At 43.9% G+C, this 20,515-nt stretch overlaps 1 protein-coding gene across 2 annotated transcripts; it reads right to left on the bottom strand.

Moving 5' to 3' along the window:
• Positions 1 to 568: 568 nt before the first annotated feature.
• On the bottom strand, positions 569 to 16,747 carry pcdh12 (protocadherin 12). 2 transcript variants are annotated; one of them, XM_041048438.1, is made up of 5 exons: positions 13,428 to 16,747; positions 10,178 to 10,263; positions 6,858 to 7,009; positions 3,016 to 3,180; positions 569 to 2,893 (listed from the first exon to the last, which is right to left on the bottom strand). In XM_041048438.1, the coding sequence occupies exons 1-5, from the start codon at positions 16,293 to 16,295 to the stop codon at positions 2,634 to 2,636; spliced, it is 3,531 nt and encodes a 1,176-aa protein (XP_040904372.1). In that variant the 5' UTR covers positions 16,296 to 16,747; the 3' UTR covers positions 569 to 2,633. The 2 variants fall into 2 exon arrangements, with proteins under 2 accessions (XP_040904372.1, XP_040904373.1); XM_041048439.1 differs by having other exon boundaries at positions 10,178 to 10,260.
• Positions 16,748 to 20,515: the final 3,768 nt, after the last annotated feature.

Here is a 20,515-nt window from a genome sequence, read left to right as displayed (position 1 = left end):
TGGAGAAACTGCCTGCCGAGCTCAGATGTGTCCTGTCTGAGATCTGGGGAAGGTTGCAAAAAAAAATCTGTGTTTGGCAAAGTGTCTAATAATTAGACACACAGTTTATCTTTCTTAAGACACTGTTGATTAGCTAGAGCACCATTTAAGCAGGAGTGAGACATTTGATCTTAACTACTGCCTTCAAATTGACAGTGTACCATGATAAAAACAACTCAAATGAGGAGGCATTGACTCTGTAGCTGCCTATTACATGAGGCTGCCACTAGGTGGGGCTGTTTGTATTTTGGGATGAAGGTTTCTGTGATCTCACACTGTGTAACTGTGTCTTTTAAGCTCCTGGGGGCGCTATAGCCAAAGGAAATAACCTAACCTTCTGCATACATCTCTCTCACTTTAACTGAAAACCAAACCCCCAGCCTAAAATGAAAGGCAACTCAAATGTTTGATCCCACAGACGAAAAGTCATTCACACTCAAAATTCTTAAAATCTGATGTTTTTCCAAGGAAGTTCTGAATGCTCTTTGAGTTTACATTTCATGACACTTCTGACCTTTCAGAATTTAGTTTCAACATGATACAGATTTTATTGAAAAAGTTACAAAACTCTTTCAAAGAAACAAAACAAAAGTTTCCTTAGTACAAAATGTTTCAAACGTTTTACAAAAGACTATTTACAAAGTGCTGTTCGTCTGGTTTGCAAAACACAGTAAATAAAAGCCACAAATGGACAAAGTTTGGATAAAAGTTAAACCAATAATTTAAGAGACAAATTGACAGATATTGTGATCAGCGATTGAACAGTTAATATTTAAAAATCACCCTGAAAACCCACCTACACAGTTATCTTTAAAGAGCTGTTCTACTGACAACAAACACTTCTCCTTCTCTTCCCTTCATTCAGCTCATTGTTGCTGCTTTGAGTTGAGGAAAAACATAAAGACAAAGCAACATTTCCTTCTGGTTGTTGACTCACTTTCTGCTCGCCAAAATCAGAACAACAGCGATTTATAACATCCTGACAGACAAACTTCATCCATCTAAAAAGGGGTCAGCCCTGTTCCTGTTCTACGTGAACGAGTTATTAGGAAACATGGAGATGAAGCTTCTGTGCTTTCAGGTGAGAGAGAATCTGTTACAAGGAGACAAGAAAGATTTTCAGCTTCCACACTCACCATTTAAACTCAGTTCTTTTTGTTATTAAAGTTCCCGCCTTGTTCCTCCTTTAATTTCCTGTTTTCTTTTTCTTTAAAATCTTTGTCTGTAAAAATCCACTTTCACTCCACAGACTCCTCTGTCTCTTTTCTGCCACTGTGATTGATTCCTTTCATTTACTGTTAATTAAACCAGAACTGAAGTGCCTGACGCTTAATGAGTTTCTGATGGTAAAAATGCAACCGTTGCTTTAGCACCACTTTAACAGGATCTGTGATTTTCAACACATCTGTGTTCATAAATTGGTGTAAGGATGGTGCCTCTCATCAGTCAGTCTGTCCATCTCTCTCATTCATTGGACCAAAGCAAAATTCTCCCAATAACCGGTCTGCAGACCCCGGCAGGACTTTAAAGCTTCTCACTAAACGCAGAGTGAAAATTTGAGGCTGTGACAAACCATACAAAGGATGTTAAAGGCTGAAAACTGGGGAAACGCTAAAATTTGTTCACACAAACACAAACAGCAGGATCCTGCTCTCTGTGAGTGCAATTTACATACTTAGCTGCTTATCTCTTTCCTTGACCAGCGTGTGTCTGTGCATCACATCTCTAATTAAAGTCGCGCTGGTGCACTGAGAAGCCATCTTTTGCTGCTTTATGATAAATTTTTACTCCGTTTTGTGAAGTGACGGGGAGAAAATGAGAGATATCTGTCTCTCTCATGCATCAACGGACATTTGTATGAAGACGGAACTCTCTCATCTCTCAAGAAAACATTGGGCCTCTGTCTTCTGCGGTCTGCAGTGAATGGCAGAGCCTATACTGAGATTAATTCACCTCTGACTTCCCATCACTTCCTGATAAAGTCACATGTTCTGTCCATTACCTACGCCTGGCTGTCACTAACCTCTCCTGTCATTCTCCACCTGTCCAGTAGCTGCCCTCACTCTGCTCCAGGCACTTCCAGTCACCTGACCTCCACACCCACTTGTGCACCTGCTCCTCATTCCCTCATTAGTCGCTCAGTATTGTTGTGCTCTGTAGCTTTAGCAGTCACACTGTGGTCACCTGCCTGTGATTCCTGTTGACCTTGTTTTGTTTTGATTTGCTGCCTCTCACCAGCCTCTGCTCAAAGAACAAAGCATATAAATGTCTTTTTATTCCACCGGATCTTTGTCTGAGTCCTCCTTTGGAGTCACTGACTTCTGGGTTCCGAATCCGCACACACTCCGAACGCACCTTTGGACCACATTAGGTGTTGGAAGTGACACATCCTGTATGTTTACAGATTTATCATGGCATTATTTACAGTTGCAATCATTTAAATCACGAAGGTATTTGATCAGTTAATGCCTCAAAAATCCCATTATACTTCAGTCAGTCACAGAAACCTGTAACACAGTTTCTGTAACTTCCTGTTCAGAGCTGCATCAGTCGGCTCTCAGTCTTTTCCAGTGTTCAGTGAACGGATGTTCCATTTATTGACACAGTCCCGATGGTGCCACCAGGCCCGACCTCTTCTCAGTGTTCCCAGAGCTTCTCGGTGCGTTGCCTGCAGCGGGAGTGGCAGTGCCATCCAGGCCCAGCGAGCGCCGATACGCCGCAGAGAGTCGGTACAGGACGTCAGGTCGAGGGCCCGGATGGGCATCAGCCTTCTGCGTCATCAGCATCTCAAACAGCGTGCTGACCTCAGACAGGAGGGCCCCGCCCAGCGGGCTGTCCTTCTCTGGGGTTTTACCTGAGAGGAGGAAGAAGGCAAGGAGGTGTCACTCTGCTGCTTTTTCTGGGAACTGAAAACAGGAATTTATTGAAATAGTTTATTAATTGTTTCAGTAATGATGGTAAATGCAGTTCTTTTACCAAAGGTAGAGAACGATGAGGAGTCCAGGCCATCCCGGGGAAGAAGCTCAGTTTCAGTGGACGGAGGCCCACTGGGGACAAAAACATTGTCATGGTAATCGCCGGTGAGCGGGAGAGAGAGTCTAGCTACCCAGGCCGGATCATTGGCCTCTGAGAAGACGTCATCTGCAGAGAGAAAGAGAGATGAGATGTTTGTACCAATGAGTGAACTGACAGAAAATAAATTACCAGAAATCTTTATAATCTAGCATAAAAATATTATATTCACAAATATTGTCAGGGTTTGGAGTGTTGGTCAGAGAAAATGTGAAATCATCTTTGGGTTTTGTAACTTGCAAAAGAAATCTCAACAACTACTGACCAGGTCACATCCTAGTTACCTGTTTGTGATTAGTAAAATTTAAAAACTCTTCCAGAAATAGACTGATATGGTTTTTTGAGGGACGACACCGCTTCGTAACAAAAAGTGCATGGAGTTGAGGCACACGTGACCGTGGGTCACGTGGCCCCCAAAGGGCCGCCCACCCTCCTCTGTCGCGGTGCTCATTCAGAAAATGTTCTGAGATTCCCAGACGTTCCCTGTCGTGATGCACCTTTGCAGAGCAGATTGTAGATGTAGAAGTGAAAGGTTCCCTGTTAGTTTTTGCCTGACTGCTGGATGAGAACGAGGCCGGAAAAGGAGGAAATGACACAGTGGTTTTATCTGGCTGCTGTCAACAGGGTTTTCCTGCCATCCATGGCGTCCAGCGCACTTCGAACAGACGCTAAACATCACGTCCACACTGCCATAAAAAGCCCTGCTGGCCGGCTCACTGCCTCTGGTCTGACTTTCCAGTCACTGTCAGAGGCGTAAACGCCGGGTGTGTCTGAGCGAAAACACACAAACTGAGTCTCTGAGTCACAAACAAACACAGCCCAGATGATTATACGTCTCATTTCATTTATTCATTTACTGTAAAACACACTGTCAACTGGACGTAACTGTGAAAAAACTTCCATTCTTATGTTAAACAGCTTCATTTGCTCTGTTCTTATCCTCATTATATCCTGTTTACGTTCTGTTCTTCCTGGTTGGATGTTGTTATCTGCTCATGCAGCGATTTGATTTCCCATCAGAGCTATTTCAGTTTCATTTGATCTAATTTGGTCTGCAAACCATGAGAGATCTTCTCAGCATGTTTCTGGAATCAGTTCATGTATGTGTACGTAACTACTTTTGGGAGGCGAGATGAGAGAAACAGTGTCTCACAGAGGTTGATACAGTGGATTTATATTCTCATTAATATAAAACATATGACACAGTTTGTTTCAGACTCCAGTTTTTAACAGGCTGTGTCTGTGTGGAGACAGTTTGACCTGCGAGTTCATTAGAGTCCATTGGTGCCACGAAAAAAAAAAAAACCGTAAAGAGCATTTTACAGAATATGGGATACGTTCTGAACTCGCAGTGTATCAGTGATATCTTACACCATTTTAAAGCATTTTCAGCTTTTAAAATACATTTTTAATAGATAATGAAAATCCTCTGTAAAACCAGGTGGATCCTCACCACTCCACACAACCTCTCTGGTTACTCCTTGATCCTCTTTGCCATTTTCATCCTGTTTGTTTGTTTTATTTGCAGTTTCTTTGAAACCTGTGTTGTTGTTTTTTTGTATTTAACTTGAAGCTGCAGCTGCTCTGACTATAGATCTAGACTCTTCACACTAAGTCAATATTAAAGCTGTCTGTGTTATTTCAAACACCAGTGTCTGAACCTGTATTTCACATTTTTCATCCTCAGCTGAAGTTCTCATACCCACATTTTGGATTTGTGTTATCAAACTGAAATAGCACAGTTTTCTCCAGAGATACAAGATTTTACCTGACAACATTAATATTTTCAGCACATCACGTGTTGAATTTAAACTACGAAGTTGCCGTAAACGCGCGGCCGTCAGATTAACGTAGTGAAAACTGTATCGCTGTTCGACTCTCAGCTCACACTGATCAGCCTGCTGAGGAGCTGTGGTCTCCTTCATGTAACCACAACCAGATGCAGGGAATTAACTCAGCAGCACACACACAGACTAACACACACACACACACACACACTCCTGTGCATACACCCAGTGTGGCACAGGCCGCCCCCAGAGTCCCAGCTCAGCCCTTTGTTTTGGTATTTCACCACAGATTGTCCAAACACTGAATCCTCTTTAAATTACTGAACGCATCGAGTTTCAGCCGATCCTTCAGAGCTAAAAAGTCTGCTGCTTAAAGTCCCTGTGTTTAACCTGTCAATCAAACCCCACTTTACCCCTCATTTTACTGAACACAGTCTGGTACAAAGCTCTGCTGTTTCACACTGTGAATCAGCACTGACTATCAGTGTCACCCAGTTTCATGTTTGAAGAGTAATCCAGGGACATTACATTATGTAACGTGGTAAAACACTGTGAGCTGCGCTGTGACTTTAACTCTAAATAAAACGTTTGGACAAGAACATGTGTGTTACACATGGTAGAACATGACACACGCTGCCATGAGCTTATATTTAACAACAGAGGGCCTGAGAACATAGACACACACTCACTCAAACACCCATAATATGATCCTCACACCTGAACAAAGGGACAGGTATGTGTGTGTGTGTGTGTGTGTGTATGTATGAGTCACAATGACAGTCAAGAAGAAGAGAAGCAGTCACAGGTCAGAAAAATCAAAAAGAAAGAGGAATGTGTTGACCTGATGGCTTCATCAAAGCTTCCACACACACACACACACACACACACACACACACACACACACACACACACACACACACACACACACACACACACACAGTTTGTTGTCATAGTACTGTGGTGTGAGTTACAGTGATAATAGCACCTGGAGGGTAGAAGGTGAGTCAAGCTTCACTCACACAGCACAACATACTCCCACTCACACTTTTGTTTCTCTCTCCTGTCATAAAGCAAAGCTCGCTCGATCATCATCGGGCGGTAAACCCCTCTGCTCACCCCGAGGCTCAGACCACCACAATACCAGGAAGAAACTGTGTAACACACACACACACACTGGCCTACATACCACTGTGGAATTCCCAGCTAAACAATGAGCCTTGGTAGCGAAAATATCCTGGTTAAACCTTGGGAAAGATGAAAGCCGTGGTTTCAGAACACAGCTGACAACTAAGACGTGACACTGGGTGTCATGGACCCATCCAGTGTCCTACGCTGTCCCTCACAGCCACACAAAGTTTAACATACCAACGACAAAATGCACACAACATGCTAAAGACATGGAAGTAATGCCACTAAAGAAACTACAAAAGTAATATTACTAAAATAATATCAGACTTGTAAATAACCTACTGCTAAAAACCCTAACACGCTTAAAACCATAACACATTAATAAGACAAACATGCTAATAATCCTAACATGCTAATAAACATTACACGTTGTAGAAAAACCCCAGACGAGTGGACCATTTGGGTGGATGTGGACGTATAACCTGCCACTGTGTTATTTCCTGGTTTCGTCCTGTTTTCTACCTTTGTCTGTGTGTGTCCATTGTAAGTGACCGGTCTGTTTATTCTGCAGGGGTCAAAGGTTAACTGCTTTTGTCCCGAGGGCTTCACCAGGGGGTCGCCGCTAAACTCAGTCACACCAGTTTATTTGTCTCTTGTTTGTTTTTGTCTTTAAAATGGAAACGAGACAAATACAAGAGTCTCGTGACACATAACATCAAACACAAAAACTGGAGCTTTGATTCCCCTCTGTTTCTGAAAGTAAATACCACTGTGCAATCAGTCATATTGTGTGTACGGTGTGTGTGTGTGTGTGTGTGTGTGTGTGTGTACCAGGGTTGTTGAGAAGGTTGCTGAGCCCCTCCTCCAGCTGTGGGTCTATGGGTGAGTCTCTTCCTGGTTCCCAGTCCACATCTCCAGCCTCACTTTCACCGTGTCCACTGTCTTTCGTGCTCTGCCAGTCAGAACAGTCCTGGCCTCCATATCTGAGCAAAGTGTACACACACAACTGTCAGACTGACACACAAAAAAATAAATAAAAATAAAAACAGCAGAGAGGATTTATACATGAATCCTCAGTCAGAACAACCAGACAGTTTGTTTTACATCAGTTTATCCAAAAACTCTACGTCTCTGCTGCTGCTGCTTTTAACTGAGTTGCAATTTACGAAAGTAGAAATGAACAGTTCAATGAATAAATAAAACAAAAACTTAAATGTCGACCGTTTCATGCTTGCCACAGATTTCTGCTGTTTTGCACAGAGAAACATAAATCCTGATAAAAACCAGACAGAACTCCAGAGTGAATCTAAAGATACGGAGCCTGAGGTTATGGACTCAGATAAAATGGTGATAAAATTCCTGAGGTTTCAGGTGACAAATCCACTGATATCCACACACTCCTCTGAACCTGGAGAGCTACAGTATCAGAGCGTGTAGCTGCAGGCAGGCTCAGACAGGAAGTGCCAGTCCGATAAGGGTGAACTCACAGACGAGTTAGTCACTCCGGAGCAAACACACAACCTCATTTTATTCCAGCACCGAAGATTAAAATCTAATCTGACTCTGAGGTGAGATGATGCCACTTGTTCTCAGCTCAGGTTACTTCATGGTTTTTCATGGTTTGCCTTCCAAAATCCTCACCAACCTCGAAATGATTCATACAGCTGTTTGCTGATCTGCCATCACCGTGTATATGAGCAAAGGTCCTCAAAAGTGTGTGCGTGTGTGTACAATTGTTGAAAAGGTGCCAGTGTGAAACAGTGTGTATATCAAGGTGATGTCAGGTCTGATTTCATCGCCGTGGTGATGCTGAGGTAGCTGCTTCCTGTGAATCAGTCAGACAGAGCTGCCATAACCTGCCTTCACACACACACACAAACACAGCTACACACCCACACACACTTGTTGTGGGGGGTTGTGAGACACTCTTCCTGTGACATTGGGTGTTTGACTTTGTGTCCTGTTTGTCTGTTGCTGTTATTTCAGTCACAGCAGGTCAGTCGGTCAGAAGCACGGAGGAAGACATTTATCAGCTAAAGCTTCTGCCTTTCACCACATCAACTAAAACCGCAACTTCTCTTTGTGGGGCTAATACAAGCGTAGCTTTGACTTCATCTAAGATGAGCTATGACGCTGTTTCAGGTACAGGTGTGGACTGCTCCTCAGTTACTGTCAGTCTTTACAGCTTCAACACTTAGTTTATCCAGAAAAGAAAAGCTGTTGGTAGATTTTAGCAAATCAAAGCTGATTTTAAATGTGTGTCTTTGTGTTAGTCTGACAATAAAGTTGTTAATAAAACTGCAGGTGTTGCTTGAGTTTTGACTTCTTCAGACTTGGAAGTACCTTTGGAAGTAGGTGAAATCCCTGCTCTTTTTTAAATGTGTGTCTACATGTGAACCTTGCGTGGCATTTCTCATAGAGTTCAGATGAGTGCTGCATCCTCTCAAGGCAATACAAGAGTCTGCTGTGTCTTCAGACAGGATTAAACTGAGAATAAGAGGCGGAAAATGGACGTCTGGATCTCATTTCATCTATTTTGGATTTGGGTCTGTGACAGTTTTTCTTCTTATGGTTTTGTTCATATGCTGATGAATGTTTTTGGTCTTTTCAGTATCAAATCAGAGACAAGTGGCTTTTTTGCAACTGTGCCTCTGTCTGTTTCTTGGTGTGGCCTGGTCACAGTGACGTTGTGCCCATCTACCTCGAAAGTAACTGGAGAAGAGGAGCTGTTTTGTTTAAATGTAGTTTATAACTTTTTTTTAGTGAAACTGCCCGAATTATCACACAAAGCCCCAAAACAGTTTTACCACCCCAGCAACACTGATTGGAGAGTTTGCTCAGCAGTATTCATAAAGCTAAATGAACAGATGAAAACCTGAAACATACTTTTCCCAGAAATTTATCAAAAAGGGAAGACAAAAAGGAATTTCTGAGCAGAGTCAGTGTCCCGTTTGTTTTCCACAGAGCAGATTTATCAGCTCGCCAACATCACGTGTTCCCCGGTCAGCTCCGCGGTCTCTAGCTTCAGACAGGAGCTTCACATTCACATCAGATCAACGGAAATGTTCAGGTTCAAGAGAAACATCTGGGACTTCTTAGAATGGGTGGCATTCCCCTTTAACGTCTGCCTGTCCTGCTATCAGAGGCAGCCTGGTTTGATCAGAGAGCACAGCAGTGATCACAGTCTGAAACCTGCAGCCAGCTGGCTCCGAAACAAACCTCTGAAGATGAAGAGAGTGATGGAGGACAGAGGGAAAAGGCCAGGATTTTTTTTTCTTAAGGACTTCAGTCTGTTTTCAGGTCACAACTCACTCGCTCACCTCTAATGTCAGCCTCCTGCAAGACTCCGTAGTGTAGAAGCTACAGACCAGGTTGAACAGAGGCAGGTGATTCAGCATGTCAGTGTTTTTAAACTCTTCAGTGTCTTATACTCATGAAGAGACGGTGGCTGTTTAGTGACCTGTGTTTGGATATTTTGGTTTTAATGTTCAAATAAACAAGATTTGAGTGTCACCTATGAGAAAACTGAGTATTGGACATGTGTCTCACTGTGGAGTCACATCTGGTCAATAGCACCATTAAATGTGTTGGTGGTAAAAACAGAAAAACCACAAACTAAAGCCAGATTCTCTGATTTTCATCGTTTTCATTTTGGAAAGCTCAGACTGAAAACCACGACTCAGGTGGTGTGGTCTCTCTCACCACATTATTTAAAGTTAGCTGTTCATATCAGATGAAAACCACAAAAACCATTTAAATCAAAACAGAAAAAAAACAGTTATTAATAATTTCTATCTGTCCAATAACAACGAAATTTCACAGCACCTGTACGCTGTTTTGTTTTCCATCGTTTCTTTGAGATCAAACTGACTTTTGCCAACGTTGATGTTTACATGCAGTAAACATAATTGCTATAATGTCAGTTATAGGGTAAAATAATGAAAAACTTTCATCATGTTAGAGATGAAAGCTGGTTAGAAGAGACAATAACATAAAACCAGAATGTAAATTTGAAAGCTGAAGGAGCTCATTGGTTTGGCTTTGTTGTGGCTTTGCTGAGTCTGCATCAGAGGAGGACAAGAGGGAGGAGGAGGAGAGGAGGAGGAGGACAGAGGAGGAAGATGATAATGAGGAGGAAGAGTCAAACTGACCTGCGATGAGAATATTTGTTCCCCCGGAAGTTTGGCCTTGGCTGCAGCTGACCCTGCCGGAGGAGGGAGAGGAGCTGGGAGATCTGCTGCAGGGAGGAGGAGGAGGAGGAGGAGGAGGAGGAGGGATGAAGGTGAAAGAGAGATGAGGAAAATTGTTAGAATAATGATTTTACACTTTAGACTGAAGACTTATTATCTAATACTTATTCTAAACCTTCTTCACAATCAGCACTTTTGCCTATGACAACTGTCAGAAGTAGGAGGTTTTACAGTTTACAGTTTTGCAGTTTACAGTTTACAGTTTGTTGACTCTGCCCAAAGGCAGCAACCTGGCAGCGTGTTACTCCAGGACAATCCAACATGTCAGCAGGAGGAGAGGACGACACGCTCCACCTGCTAAACTCTCCAACGTCATCAGTGAGAAATTATTTCAGGTGAAGCTAATTAACAATGTCACTTCACAAGAAGCAAATGTAAACCTCTCTGACAAACAGCCTGTGAAAAATAAAGCGTGAATCAACATTTCATATCTCCTGCTGCTCATCTCCACTTCAGGCTGTTTGGTTTTCAGATTACAAACAGTGTCTCTGCCCTCTCAGCCAACAAAAGGTGATTACACAGCTCAGATTAATCTTTGGTGTTATGGATATTTCTAACTTTGGGTTGTTTCCGTGTTGAAGCTGAGCCTCCGGGACACACTGAGGGATTTGAAAAGATTCTGAGGCAATTTGCAAACATGATCCCGGAGTCGGATTTGATACAGTGCCATTGAACCTTGATCTCAGGAGCAGTGAGAGTGTTTCTCTGTTGGTTTGGCTGGTGGAAAAATGAGTGCCTCTGATTTCAGCAGGTAAAAAAACGTGAATCAACATTTTCTTTTTTCTGTTTTAGTTTAACAGTGTGAGAACCGAGTGGCTGCATCTGTCTCACTGCTCAGAGCTTTCTGCTGACAGCTTTGTTATACAGCAGATAAACACTACACACCAGGGAGGAAACACACACATTGTGAGTGTGTGTGTGTGTGTGTGTGTGTGTGTTCGCATGGTAATATATGACTTTGTTTTAGTCATGACATTTGTGTGTTTTGTGTGTTTTTGCACGTGAATGCTGCTGCAGCGACAGGAAATGGCTTCTGCGTAAAAGCCTATTCTTCTCTGGCCAGTTTCCTTCCAGGATGGACTCTGAAATTTGGACAAATGGAGGGTGTGTGTGTGTGTGTGTGTGTGTGTGTGTTGAGGTGGAGGTGAACAGTAAATCCCCCTCCTCCCAGGCGTCCAGTAGGCCTCTTCCTCTGCAATCTCGAGGGAGGAGAGAAACCTCTGAAGCTAGAGAAGTGCCAACTGGGCCAGCTGGGTACGGTGAGGAGAGGGGGCTGCTGGGTAAAAAGAAAAAGGCCTCTTCCTTTCTTTAATGGGTTTCACGTGAGGATGCCGGACCTGGCCGAGCTCTTTGTTCCCAGTCTGCTGGGCGTTGCCAGCGACTCGATGGTTTGTGTTTCAACCAGCACAGCATTTCATCAGCTCAGCAGCGTTAAACCTGTTGTTTCTGATGCCACTGTGATGTTCTGGTCCACGTCCATGAGATGTCCTGATCGGCTGAGCTCTTGAAAAAAAACATCCCTTGCACATGAATGTGTTTTAGATTAATGTAAAAACATTCATGCTTTTCATTCTCCTCTCTATGACTGGTCGTGATTTACTGTAATTTTAATTCTTCACGTGACCAAAGTGTATCAGTGATTCTGTCCACAGTCCCTCAAACACTCAGATGAATGAGTCACATTTAACTTAACTAATTTGATTTAATAAAACACTGCATCCGTTTGTCTCTCAATACTTTCTAACTTTGTAAGTCCATTGGTTCCTTTTACATCTTGAAAAGTGTCTCACAAATATAAAGTTTCATATTTTTATAAAAAGACTCAGTTATTTCCTTAAACTGCTGGACACTGCAGTTTTCATGGCACTGTGTTTTAAGACGCTGCAGCACCAGCCTGATGGTTGGATCTGTGTACATACAGAAGCTGTAGCTGATGGATTGTAACCTGGTTCAGTATCAGGCTCTGTGCTCTGAGTTTCTGTTTCCAGTCTGAGCCGAGTTTTTCTTCCCTGCTGCTCAGTAAAAGTGATGTTTGGGTCATTTGTAAGTGACAGAGCAGCATGTTAGAGTGGTGTTAGCTTACACTACAAACACATTACCGCTTATTTTGGCTGGCCTCACCCCCCCCCCCCCCCCCCCCCCCCCCCACCTCCCGGATTTCAATATGAATCTGATATGTGATATGTGATTTAGAGGAAAAAAAGAACTGTCAGAGTTTCTTGGAGGGGGGGGGGGGGGGTTACTGTCTGCGACACATGAGCACCTGAGTAAACTTGCTGCTTTTTGGCTTCACAGTCATCCTTCAGCAAGTTAACCCCACCCCCCAACACACACACCTCCACCCGACTCCAGCCTTCAGGCTGTCTGAGTAAGTCATCACACAGGAGGCTGCTGGGAAAATGTAAGGGAAGCTGGTCTGTGCGTGTGTTGTTGGGGGGGGCTCTTACTCTCTATACTCACTAATGGACTTCACTAAAGATGAATCTCAAAGCCTGCAGGGGGGGAAGCCTTAATTATTCCAGCACTAAACTGTAAGCACATGTTGAAATAAATGTGATCGCACGTTTTAGTTGGAAGTAAATTACATTTAAATGAGAGCCAGCAGCAGTGCATTAGCCTTAATGTTCAAGCTATAGTGGAAAATGTAAGAAAGAAGACATTAAAAAATCATCATGCAGATTTACTGAAATCATTAATGCAATGTAAATGGATACATTTGTCAGTTCAACTTGCAGTAAAGTTTTCATTTGCTGCTTTGAACACAACTTCAATCATGAGTTTAAGTCCTGCGGCATAATTTAATTAGCTTTAATGAATGCTGAGCTGAGAGGACTCCATTTTAAGTTTGTTATATGTCAGCTTGTTAGCATGCTTCCTGGCGTGTATTTGGGTTCTCTAAATGCACCCTCCAGAAGCTCCTTGTTCTTGTCTTGTGAATACACTTTCATAATGTTATTTTGCCATTTTTTATTAATGTTTTTAGATGAGAAGTTTTTCTTTATTACAAATGGAGCATCAAACATGAAAGGACTTAACAACACACTCCTGCTATAAGTGTAACTAGGAAGCAAATGTGAACTCAAAATTTGAAGGCACCAGATGAAATAATGAGAATTACTGCACATGTTGAAAGCGAGACACCACAACTCACCTGCACCTCTGGAGAAGCTGAGGAAAGCTCGATGGAGTCTCCAAACGCAGCCATGGACAGTCGAACCAGGTTTCGAAGCATCTGCCGGTGTTCTGCGTCATGCCCCCCTCGTCCCTCTGAGGTCTTCGGCCTCCTGAGAGTCGCCTGGGACTCTGAACAGGCCGACTCTGTCTCCGCTCCTTCAGGGTGAGCTTGGCGCTTTAAGGTGCTTGAATGTGAGACTGAGGAGGATGAGGAAGGGTTCCTGGCCTTCCGAAGAGTCCGGTAAGATGTGGCGGGCGTCAGAGGCAAAGTGCCATCAAGTTCAATGTTTCCAGGTTTCCGAAGGGTTCTGCAGTGATGGTTGACAGAGTGAGTGGCATCCACTTCTGAGTAGCCTTGGGAGTGGAAACCTGTGTTCATGACTGATGGGGTCAATGTGTACTGTCGCTCAGTTTGTTGATCGTCTGACATTGCTGGAGGCGGAGCTAGTGGCTGGGCTTCACTGTCATCCTCAGGAGGCTCCTCCTTTCGCCCCCGGATAACGGGAATTAGCTGAATGTCGGACTTTCTGATGTTCTTCTGTGGACGCCGGGGATGGCGGGTGTAGGTTGATTCGGCCTGTCTGCAGTTGTAAGCCCGGTTGTCTCGTTTCTCAGGGCGGCAGAACGTTGTCACCAAAGCAATGGCCAACAGTAGTAGCAAACATGTAGCACCCAGGCAGATCGCCATCATCATGGTGAAGCTTAGCTGTCCACGGTTACCAGGTGACGAGTTCTTCAGATGGTCCTTGAGGTTGATGAAAGTCACCTCCAGAGTCACCTTGGTGGACAGGCTGGGAGTGCCCATGTCTGATACAGTTACGTCCACCTTAAAGGTTTTCCCGATGAGCTCAGTGGCATTTGTGGTGTTAACAAACAACTGGCCTGTCACATGATCCAACCAAAAGAGTCCGTAGGGGTTTCCATCAGTAATGAGGTACTGAAGTTCTCCATTGAGCCCTGAGTCTGGATCTTCTGCCTTTATGGTGGATGCAAGGAATCCAACAATCCCCTCTCTGACTGGCTGACTAATTGGAAAAGCAGTCGATACCTCCTCCATGTCATTCCCCAGCTCTGTCACTATCTCCCCTTTGTCTGCATTGACAGGTACACTTAAAGAGGCCACACCCTTTCTGGGTTTTGGCTCCATGATGACTGGGTAGTTGTCATTCTCATCCTCAATGTCAACTTGCACAGTGGTGGTGCTGGTGAGAGGCGGATAACCATGGTCGATGGCCTCAACCGTGAAGGAGTAGGTATGGGATTCCTCATAGTCCAGTGGGCGCTGGATGCTTATGACACCACTGGTTGGATGGATGGAAAAAGTATGTGTTTTACTTTCCATCTCATTGGAGTTGTGTATGTAGTAGGACACTCTTCCACTGAGGTCCAGGTCAATATCTTGGGCTTCAACTTTGAGAGCATGATAGCCAGCAACATTGTTCTCCTTGAAGGAAGCCTTATAGAGGGAGGAGGAGAACACTGGGGCATTGTCGTTCTCATCCAGAACATGGACAGGCAGATGTTTAATACAAGACAGTGGAGGATCTCCATAATCCTGGGCAACGAGCGTGATGTTATACTGCATAACCTTTTCTCGATCCAGGCTGCCATTGGTTACAATCATGTAATTGTTACCGGGGATCCGTTTAAGGCGGAAAGGGCCAGATCCTTGCTGAATATGTGCTCTCACTCTTCCATTTTCTCCTGAATCTGCATCAGAGACCATGACCAGAGCAAGAAAAGTGTCGTCCAGTGCTCCTTCTAGCACAGTTGCCACGGGTGAGTTGGGTGGAGTCCAGGTCATGTGTATCCTTGGTGCGTTATCATTAACATCTCTAAGCTTGACATGTAGTTTGCAGTGTGAGGGGATAGCATTGGGCCCACGATCACGGGCCTGAACAATCACTTCATAAGAGGTGTGGGCTTCATAGTCCAAGGGTGCTCTGAGACTCACTGCTCCACTTTGTGGATCCACATAGAAGAGTCTCTGAACCTCTGCACGTGTGTGTTTACTGAGTGAGTACACCACCTCCCCATTGGCACCCTGGTCTGGGTCAGTGGCCTTGAGGTTTATGATGGTTGTCCCACGGGCTGTATCCTCAGGTAGCTCCACAGTGGGACTGCTGTCCTCAAATGTCGGGCTGTTATCATTTGAGTCCTGAATATTAACACGGACTAATGTGCTCCCAGATCTGGGGGGGTTCCCTTTATCCCAAGCCACAAGAGTGAGGTTGAAGGAGGCCTGAACCTCCCGATCCAGTTCTTTAATAACCACCAGCTCTGCTTGTTTAGTCCCATCTGGACCAACAGTCACATCCAGAGCGAAATGTTGGTTAACGGACAGAGAATAGGTCTGGAGACTGTTGGGCCCTGCATCAGGATCCACAGCCCGGTCCAGAGGGATTCGCATTCTGAGGCTGGCCGTCTCTGAGATCTCCACTTCCTGCAGTGGACTGGGGAAACTGGGACTGTGGTCGTTCAGGTCCATCACCTCCACACGAACCCTCAGGCAGTTCACAGCACCGCTTTTCCTGTAGAGGACGCTGAAGGCCACCTCACACAGGTCCGACCCCCGGCACAGCTCCTCCCTGTCCAGTCGGCCTTGGGTGGAGATGACCCCGTCTCGAGCGCTGACAGAGAAAGGAAGGGCTTTTCCATGTTCCACTACCTGGAAATCCTCCAGGGGACCACCTTCGTCCCTCTGCCGGAGGTCGTCCACCAGCCGGCCGACCTGGGTTCCCACCGGCTGCTCCTCCCAAACCCGGTACTGGACAGTTATTGATGACGGCTCAGAGGAGCAGGCCACAGAGCAAAGACTCAGAACCAGAAGCAGAGCCAGCAACATAATGATGTGCAGTTAAAATGGTCTCCTGTCTGCTGCCTAAGCGGACATTTCTAAAAATCACTGCTTTGTACTATACAGAAAAAGACAATTTTTGTTTACTTTAAAATTTTAAATAACTTTAAAACTGTATTCGTTTGAAATAGAAATGAAAAATAAAAGATGTTTTTGTTGGAAGAATCAGGTAAAAGGATGACCAAATCCAGTTTTTCTTCCAAATAATCTACAATTTCTTCTTACAAAACAAACAACCACAACCAAACTTGTGAGGAAAGCTGTTTGTAAAGCAAATACCTAGAAAAAAAACCCTCCAATTTGGTCTGGAGACAGTTATAGAAACCTATAATTAAGATATCATCCTGTCTCTCTTCATACACTACCAGCCTCTCTCTGCCTGTCGCTGTTACTCACTCATACAGCTGCTGGCGTCCAGCCTCTAAGTTCATCCTCCTCTACTCAGGACAGTTTTGCTCCAACTGAGAAAGTTGGATGTGGGTTTCCACATGCTAGCGGAGCCCCGGCCAATCCAAAGGGAGGAGGAGGGCTGTATGCAAATAAATCCAGACTCAACACAAAGAAAATCCCTTCTGCCCTGAGGACATTCAGCACAACTCTGGAGCACTTTTAAAGAAATATGACACTGCCTCTCTGTTACTTATAGACCCCCACCACCACCCCCACCTCTTTAGACTGCATAAACTCATCACAACCTGCAGTCTGGGCCCTTAAATCATTTGGAAAATTTGTGTTAAGTTAAATCCCAGTGGGAGTAAAGGCCACAGAAAGACATATAAGTGAACTCCATTGCAATGACGTATGGTCTAGGGTTCTGACAGCCAAAACACAAACAGAGATATGAAGATAGGTCATCATCATAAATATGGCGACAGCTTCAGAGCTGTCAGTCGTCAGTAACACTCTGCTCTGCATTAAAATCTCTGTGTAAGCAGAAGCGGGCGTTTTGTTCAAAGTACTAAGAGTAAATGATTACTGTGTATTCTTTAGACCCAAAGCTGATTTGTCATTTAACACAATGACAGATTTCTGTTCTGTGAACAGCTGCTTTGTTGTATGTCCTTGGAAATGAATAACTGTGTTTTTTAGGAAGGAAAAGCAATCCTTGAAGGTTCAACCAGCTATGACATGAATGCTTAAAATTCAGAAGCCTGTCCTTAATGTGACAAAGCCCACATTCCAGCTTTTTCCCAAATATAATTATGAGTCAGAGTGTTTGTCTTCAACCACAGGCCACAGAGGTCAAAACATTCCAGCAAACTGGACCAGGAGCTCGGTTCAGTCATTTCTTTGCAGTTGAAGGTTTGTTCATCAGTCCAAAAATCTGTGAGCCTCAAATCAACTATAGATTCTGTCTCAAGAGGATTTAGAATTTGTTTGCGTGTCGGGTTGAGTGTACTGAGCTGTAACACACAGTTCGGCTGTGATTCACTCAGGAAACATCAAAGAGGTGGTTTGCAAACTTCTGTCTGACAAAGACAATGTGAAACTCATACTACTGAACTGTATTTCATGTGCACATACTGTAAACTGGGTATAGTATTTCAGTCTCTCTTTAGAAAGCTGCAGACAACAAGTTAAAACCATTAAAACCAGTAGAGGCTACAGCTGCAGATCCACTGACGAAAGCTAAATGTTTTCCCAGCATGCACAGAGGTTTTCCTTTGGCCCCCAGAATATGCCACAGGCTGAGAGAGAATCAGACTGACGAAGGTTCAAGCGTATCACTTTCCTCTCAGCTCAGAGGGACAGGGGCTGTTTAAAGCATAAAGGCATCAGCGCACTGTCACCTGCCAGTGACTTCAACTGGACAGAGAGATGGACGACCGAAGAGATAACAGAGACGGGCAAAGCACTACGGACAGGGCTCTGGGTTCAATTCATAGATGTATAGGAGCAGAAATACTCAGTGTCACTTATGAGATCCAGTTACAGTTTGCGTGACAGTAAAATTAGGTAACAAAAACACTCTGGTTAAAGTTCAGGAAAGACTGTGATTTGAATTTGATGTGAATAAACAGGTTGTCATTGGTTTCATTGTTCCATCAGAGCTGAAACCTGCAAATCACCTTCAGCAACAGATTCTGAGAAAAACTGCTCAAGAGCTACAACAAAACCCAACAATCATACCTGAATATCAAAACAAATATTCAGAAATATTTAAAATGACCTTAAACCTTCTGCGCTGTCTGCAGTCGTCTGCTCAGGAGACCCACACCAGGCAGAGCAGAGGTCAGCCAATCAGATTAGATTATCACCAAAACAAACACCATTAACCTCCTGTCTGCAGCCAGTCAACAGTGTGTGTGTGTGTGTGTGTGTGTGTGAGTGTGTGTGTGAGAGAGAGAGAGAGAGAGAGAGAGAGAGAGAGAGAGAGAGAGAGAGAGAGAGAGAGAGAGCACATTCCCAGTTGAATGAGTTTCAGGAGGAAAATGCTTTTGCAGACACACACAGTCACACGTCTGTTTCCAATTAATTTACCACCTGTATGAAAGTGTGTGCGGTCAGGAAGTTGAATACCATCAGCCTTCCTGTGTGTAGTGACGACTTTCTTCACTCGAAGATTCAGATAGTATTTAAACATTAACTCTTTCTGTGCTCTGTGATTTGTTTTCATTTCAGTTTCAATTTGAGACATTGGATTTTTTTTTATTGTTTTCTCTACAGTTGGTGGTAATGTGTGGATGAAACGTCCCAGGTGTCTCCGATCGGACAGTTTCAGACAGGAAGGAAAACCAGGAATAAAAATAAATTAAAAAAAACCAAACCACTGAATGAAGAACATCTGCAACAGCTGTACTGATTTAGGCAAATAGTTTTCACAGTGTAACCTGTGGGTGTACTTCATCCCTCGCTCCTCAAGCATGGCTGATAAACAGCAGTGCAGATGACAGATCACAGCATGGTGGCATATCACACACACACACACACACACACACACACACACACACACACACAGACACACACACACTCGTCTGAGCCTCTGGTAACATTTCTGTGTGTGTGTCTGTGTGTGTGTGTGTGGGGAACAAAGCACACGGATACAGTACATACAGTGAATAAATACACAACCACAGTGTTCATCACATACACAGTCATTTCCTGATCCTCCACTGAGCAGCTTCAAAATTCATCAGAAAACTCTGTGGACACGTTTGACAGCACTGCTCTGGTGTTGTTCTGTCTCTGAGACTAAGGAGAGTTTTCACTCACCGGTTCAGTTTAAAACATTTGCTTTGATATTGGATGTTTTTTTTTGTTGTTTTCTTTTTTTACACCCAACACAAACATCTTCGCTGAGAAACTGGGCTGAATCACACCTCCAACTTTCACCATCACCTCCTGTGTCATGGAAAACTACTCGTGCTGTCTTAGCTCTGTGGGAATAATAACTACTGTCTGTGAAGAGTGGCATATTTTATATTTATATTTAGAGCCTCACCTGATTGTGTGTTTGTGTGTGTATGTGTGCTTGAGTGATTATGTGACCCCATTAGCAGCCATTAGTCGTGCAGTTGACAGAAAAGCACCTTTTGTTTGGCCTGAGGCCTGAAGCCTTGCTGAAAGCAGATGAAAAAGCCTCCACCAACACAGCGTGTGTGTGTGTGTGTAGAGTGTGTATGTGTGTGTGCGTGTGTGTGTGTGTGTGTGTGTGTGTGTGTGTGTGTGTGTGAGTGAGTGTGTGTGAGTGAGTGCGATGTTAAAAGCAGGATGTGGCTGATCTGCTGACCCACATGTTGCCAGATAAGGATCAGAGTGGAAGAAGACAAATACCACACACTCCACTGAGAGGATGCACTGTGTGTGTGTGTGTGTGTGTCATTCCATTCATTTTCTATATTAGCTTTGTGCTTTGTGACCTGATGAATCTAATTTAGAGAATTCGCAGCTGATTGTGTTACTGTCAGCAGAAGCTGCAGAGCAAAATGTTTCCGTCGTTCTCCTCAGACTTTTGGAATTAAAGGATAAATATGGAGATTTCCAGTATTTTCTTCATACACTAAGTATTATGTGTGTATCCAAAGTCTGCTGTATGTTAATCCTCAGTTACTCCCATGCACGTCATCCTGCCACATATTCTCATTAGACCACCATGTGGATTAATACGCTGCTGAAAATAGTCCCCAACATAACCACCGCCGAGTCCACGGTGCTGAGTCCGGGGTGTTGCCATTATTTTACACACTCAATTCGAAATTACAAAATAA

This window comes from Toxotes jaculatrix, chromosome 10 (assembly GCF_017976425.1).
Source record: "Toxotes jaculatrix isolate fToxJac2 chromosome 10, fToxJac2.pri, whole genome shotgun sequence".
Taxonomy (NCBI): domain Eukaryota; kingdom Metazoa; phylum Chordata; class Actinopteri; family Toxotidae; genus Toxotes; species Toxotes jaculatrix.
This window is presented reverse-complemented; position numbering and strand designations above follow the sequence as displayed.

What these genes read in the sequence shown, in the direction of transcription:
- pcdh12 (XM_041048438.1), bottom strand. Translation starts at nt 16,295, where the DNA reads ATGTTGCTGGCTCTGCTTCTGGTTCTGAGTCTTTGCTCTGTGGCCTGC. An exon ending in AACAAATATTCTCATCGCAG is followed by an intron (nt 7,010 to 10,177) that starts GTCAGTTTGACT and finishes CACTTTGCTCAG; the next exon opens with ATATGGAGGCCAGGACTGTT. An exon ending in CAACCTTCTCAACAACCCTG is followed by an intron (nt 3,181 to 6,857) that starts GTACACACACAC and finishes TTCTCTCTGCAG; the next exon opens with ATGACGTCTTCTCAGAGGCC.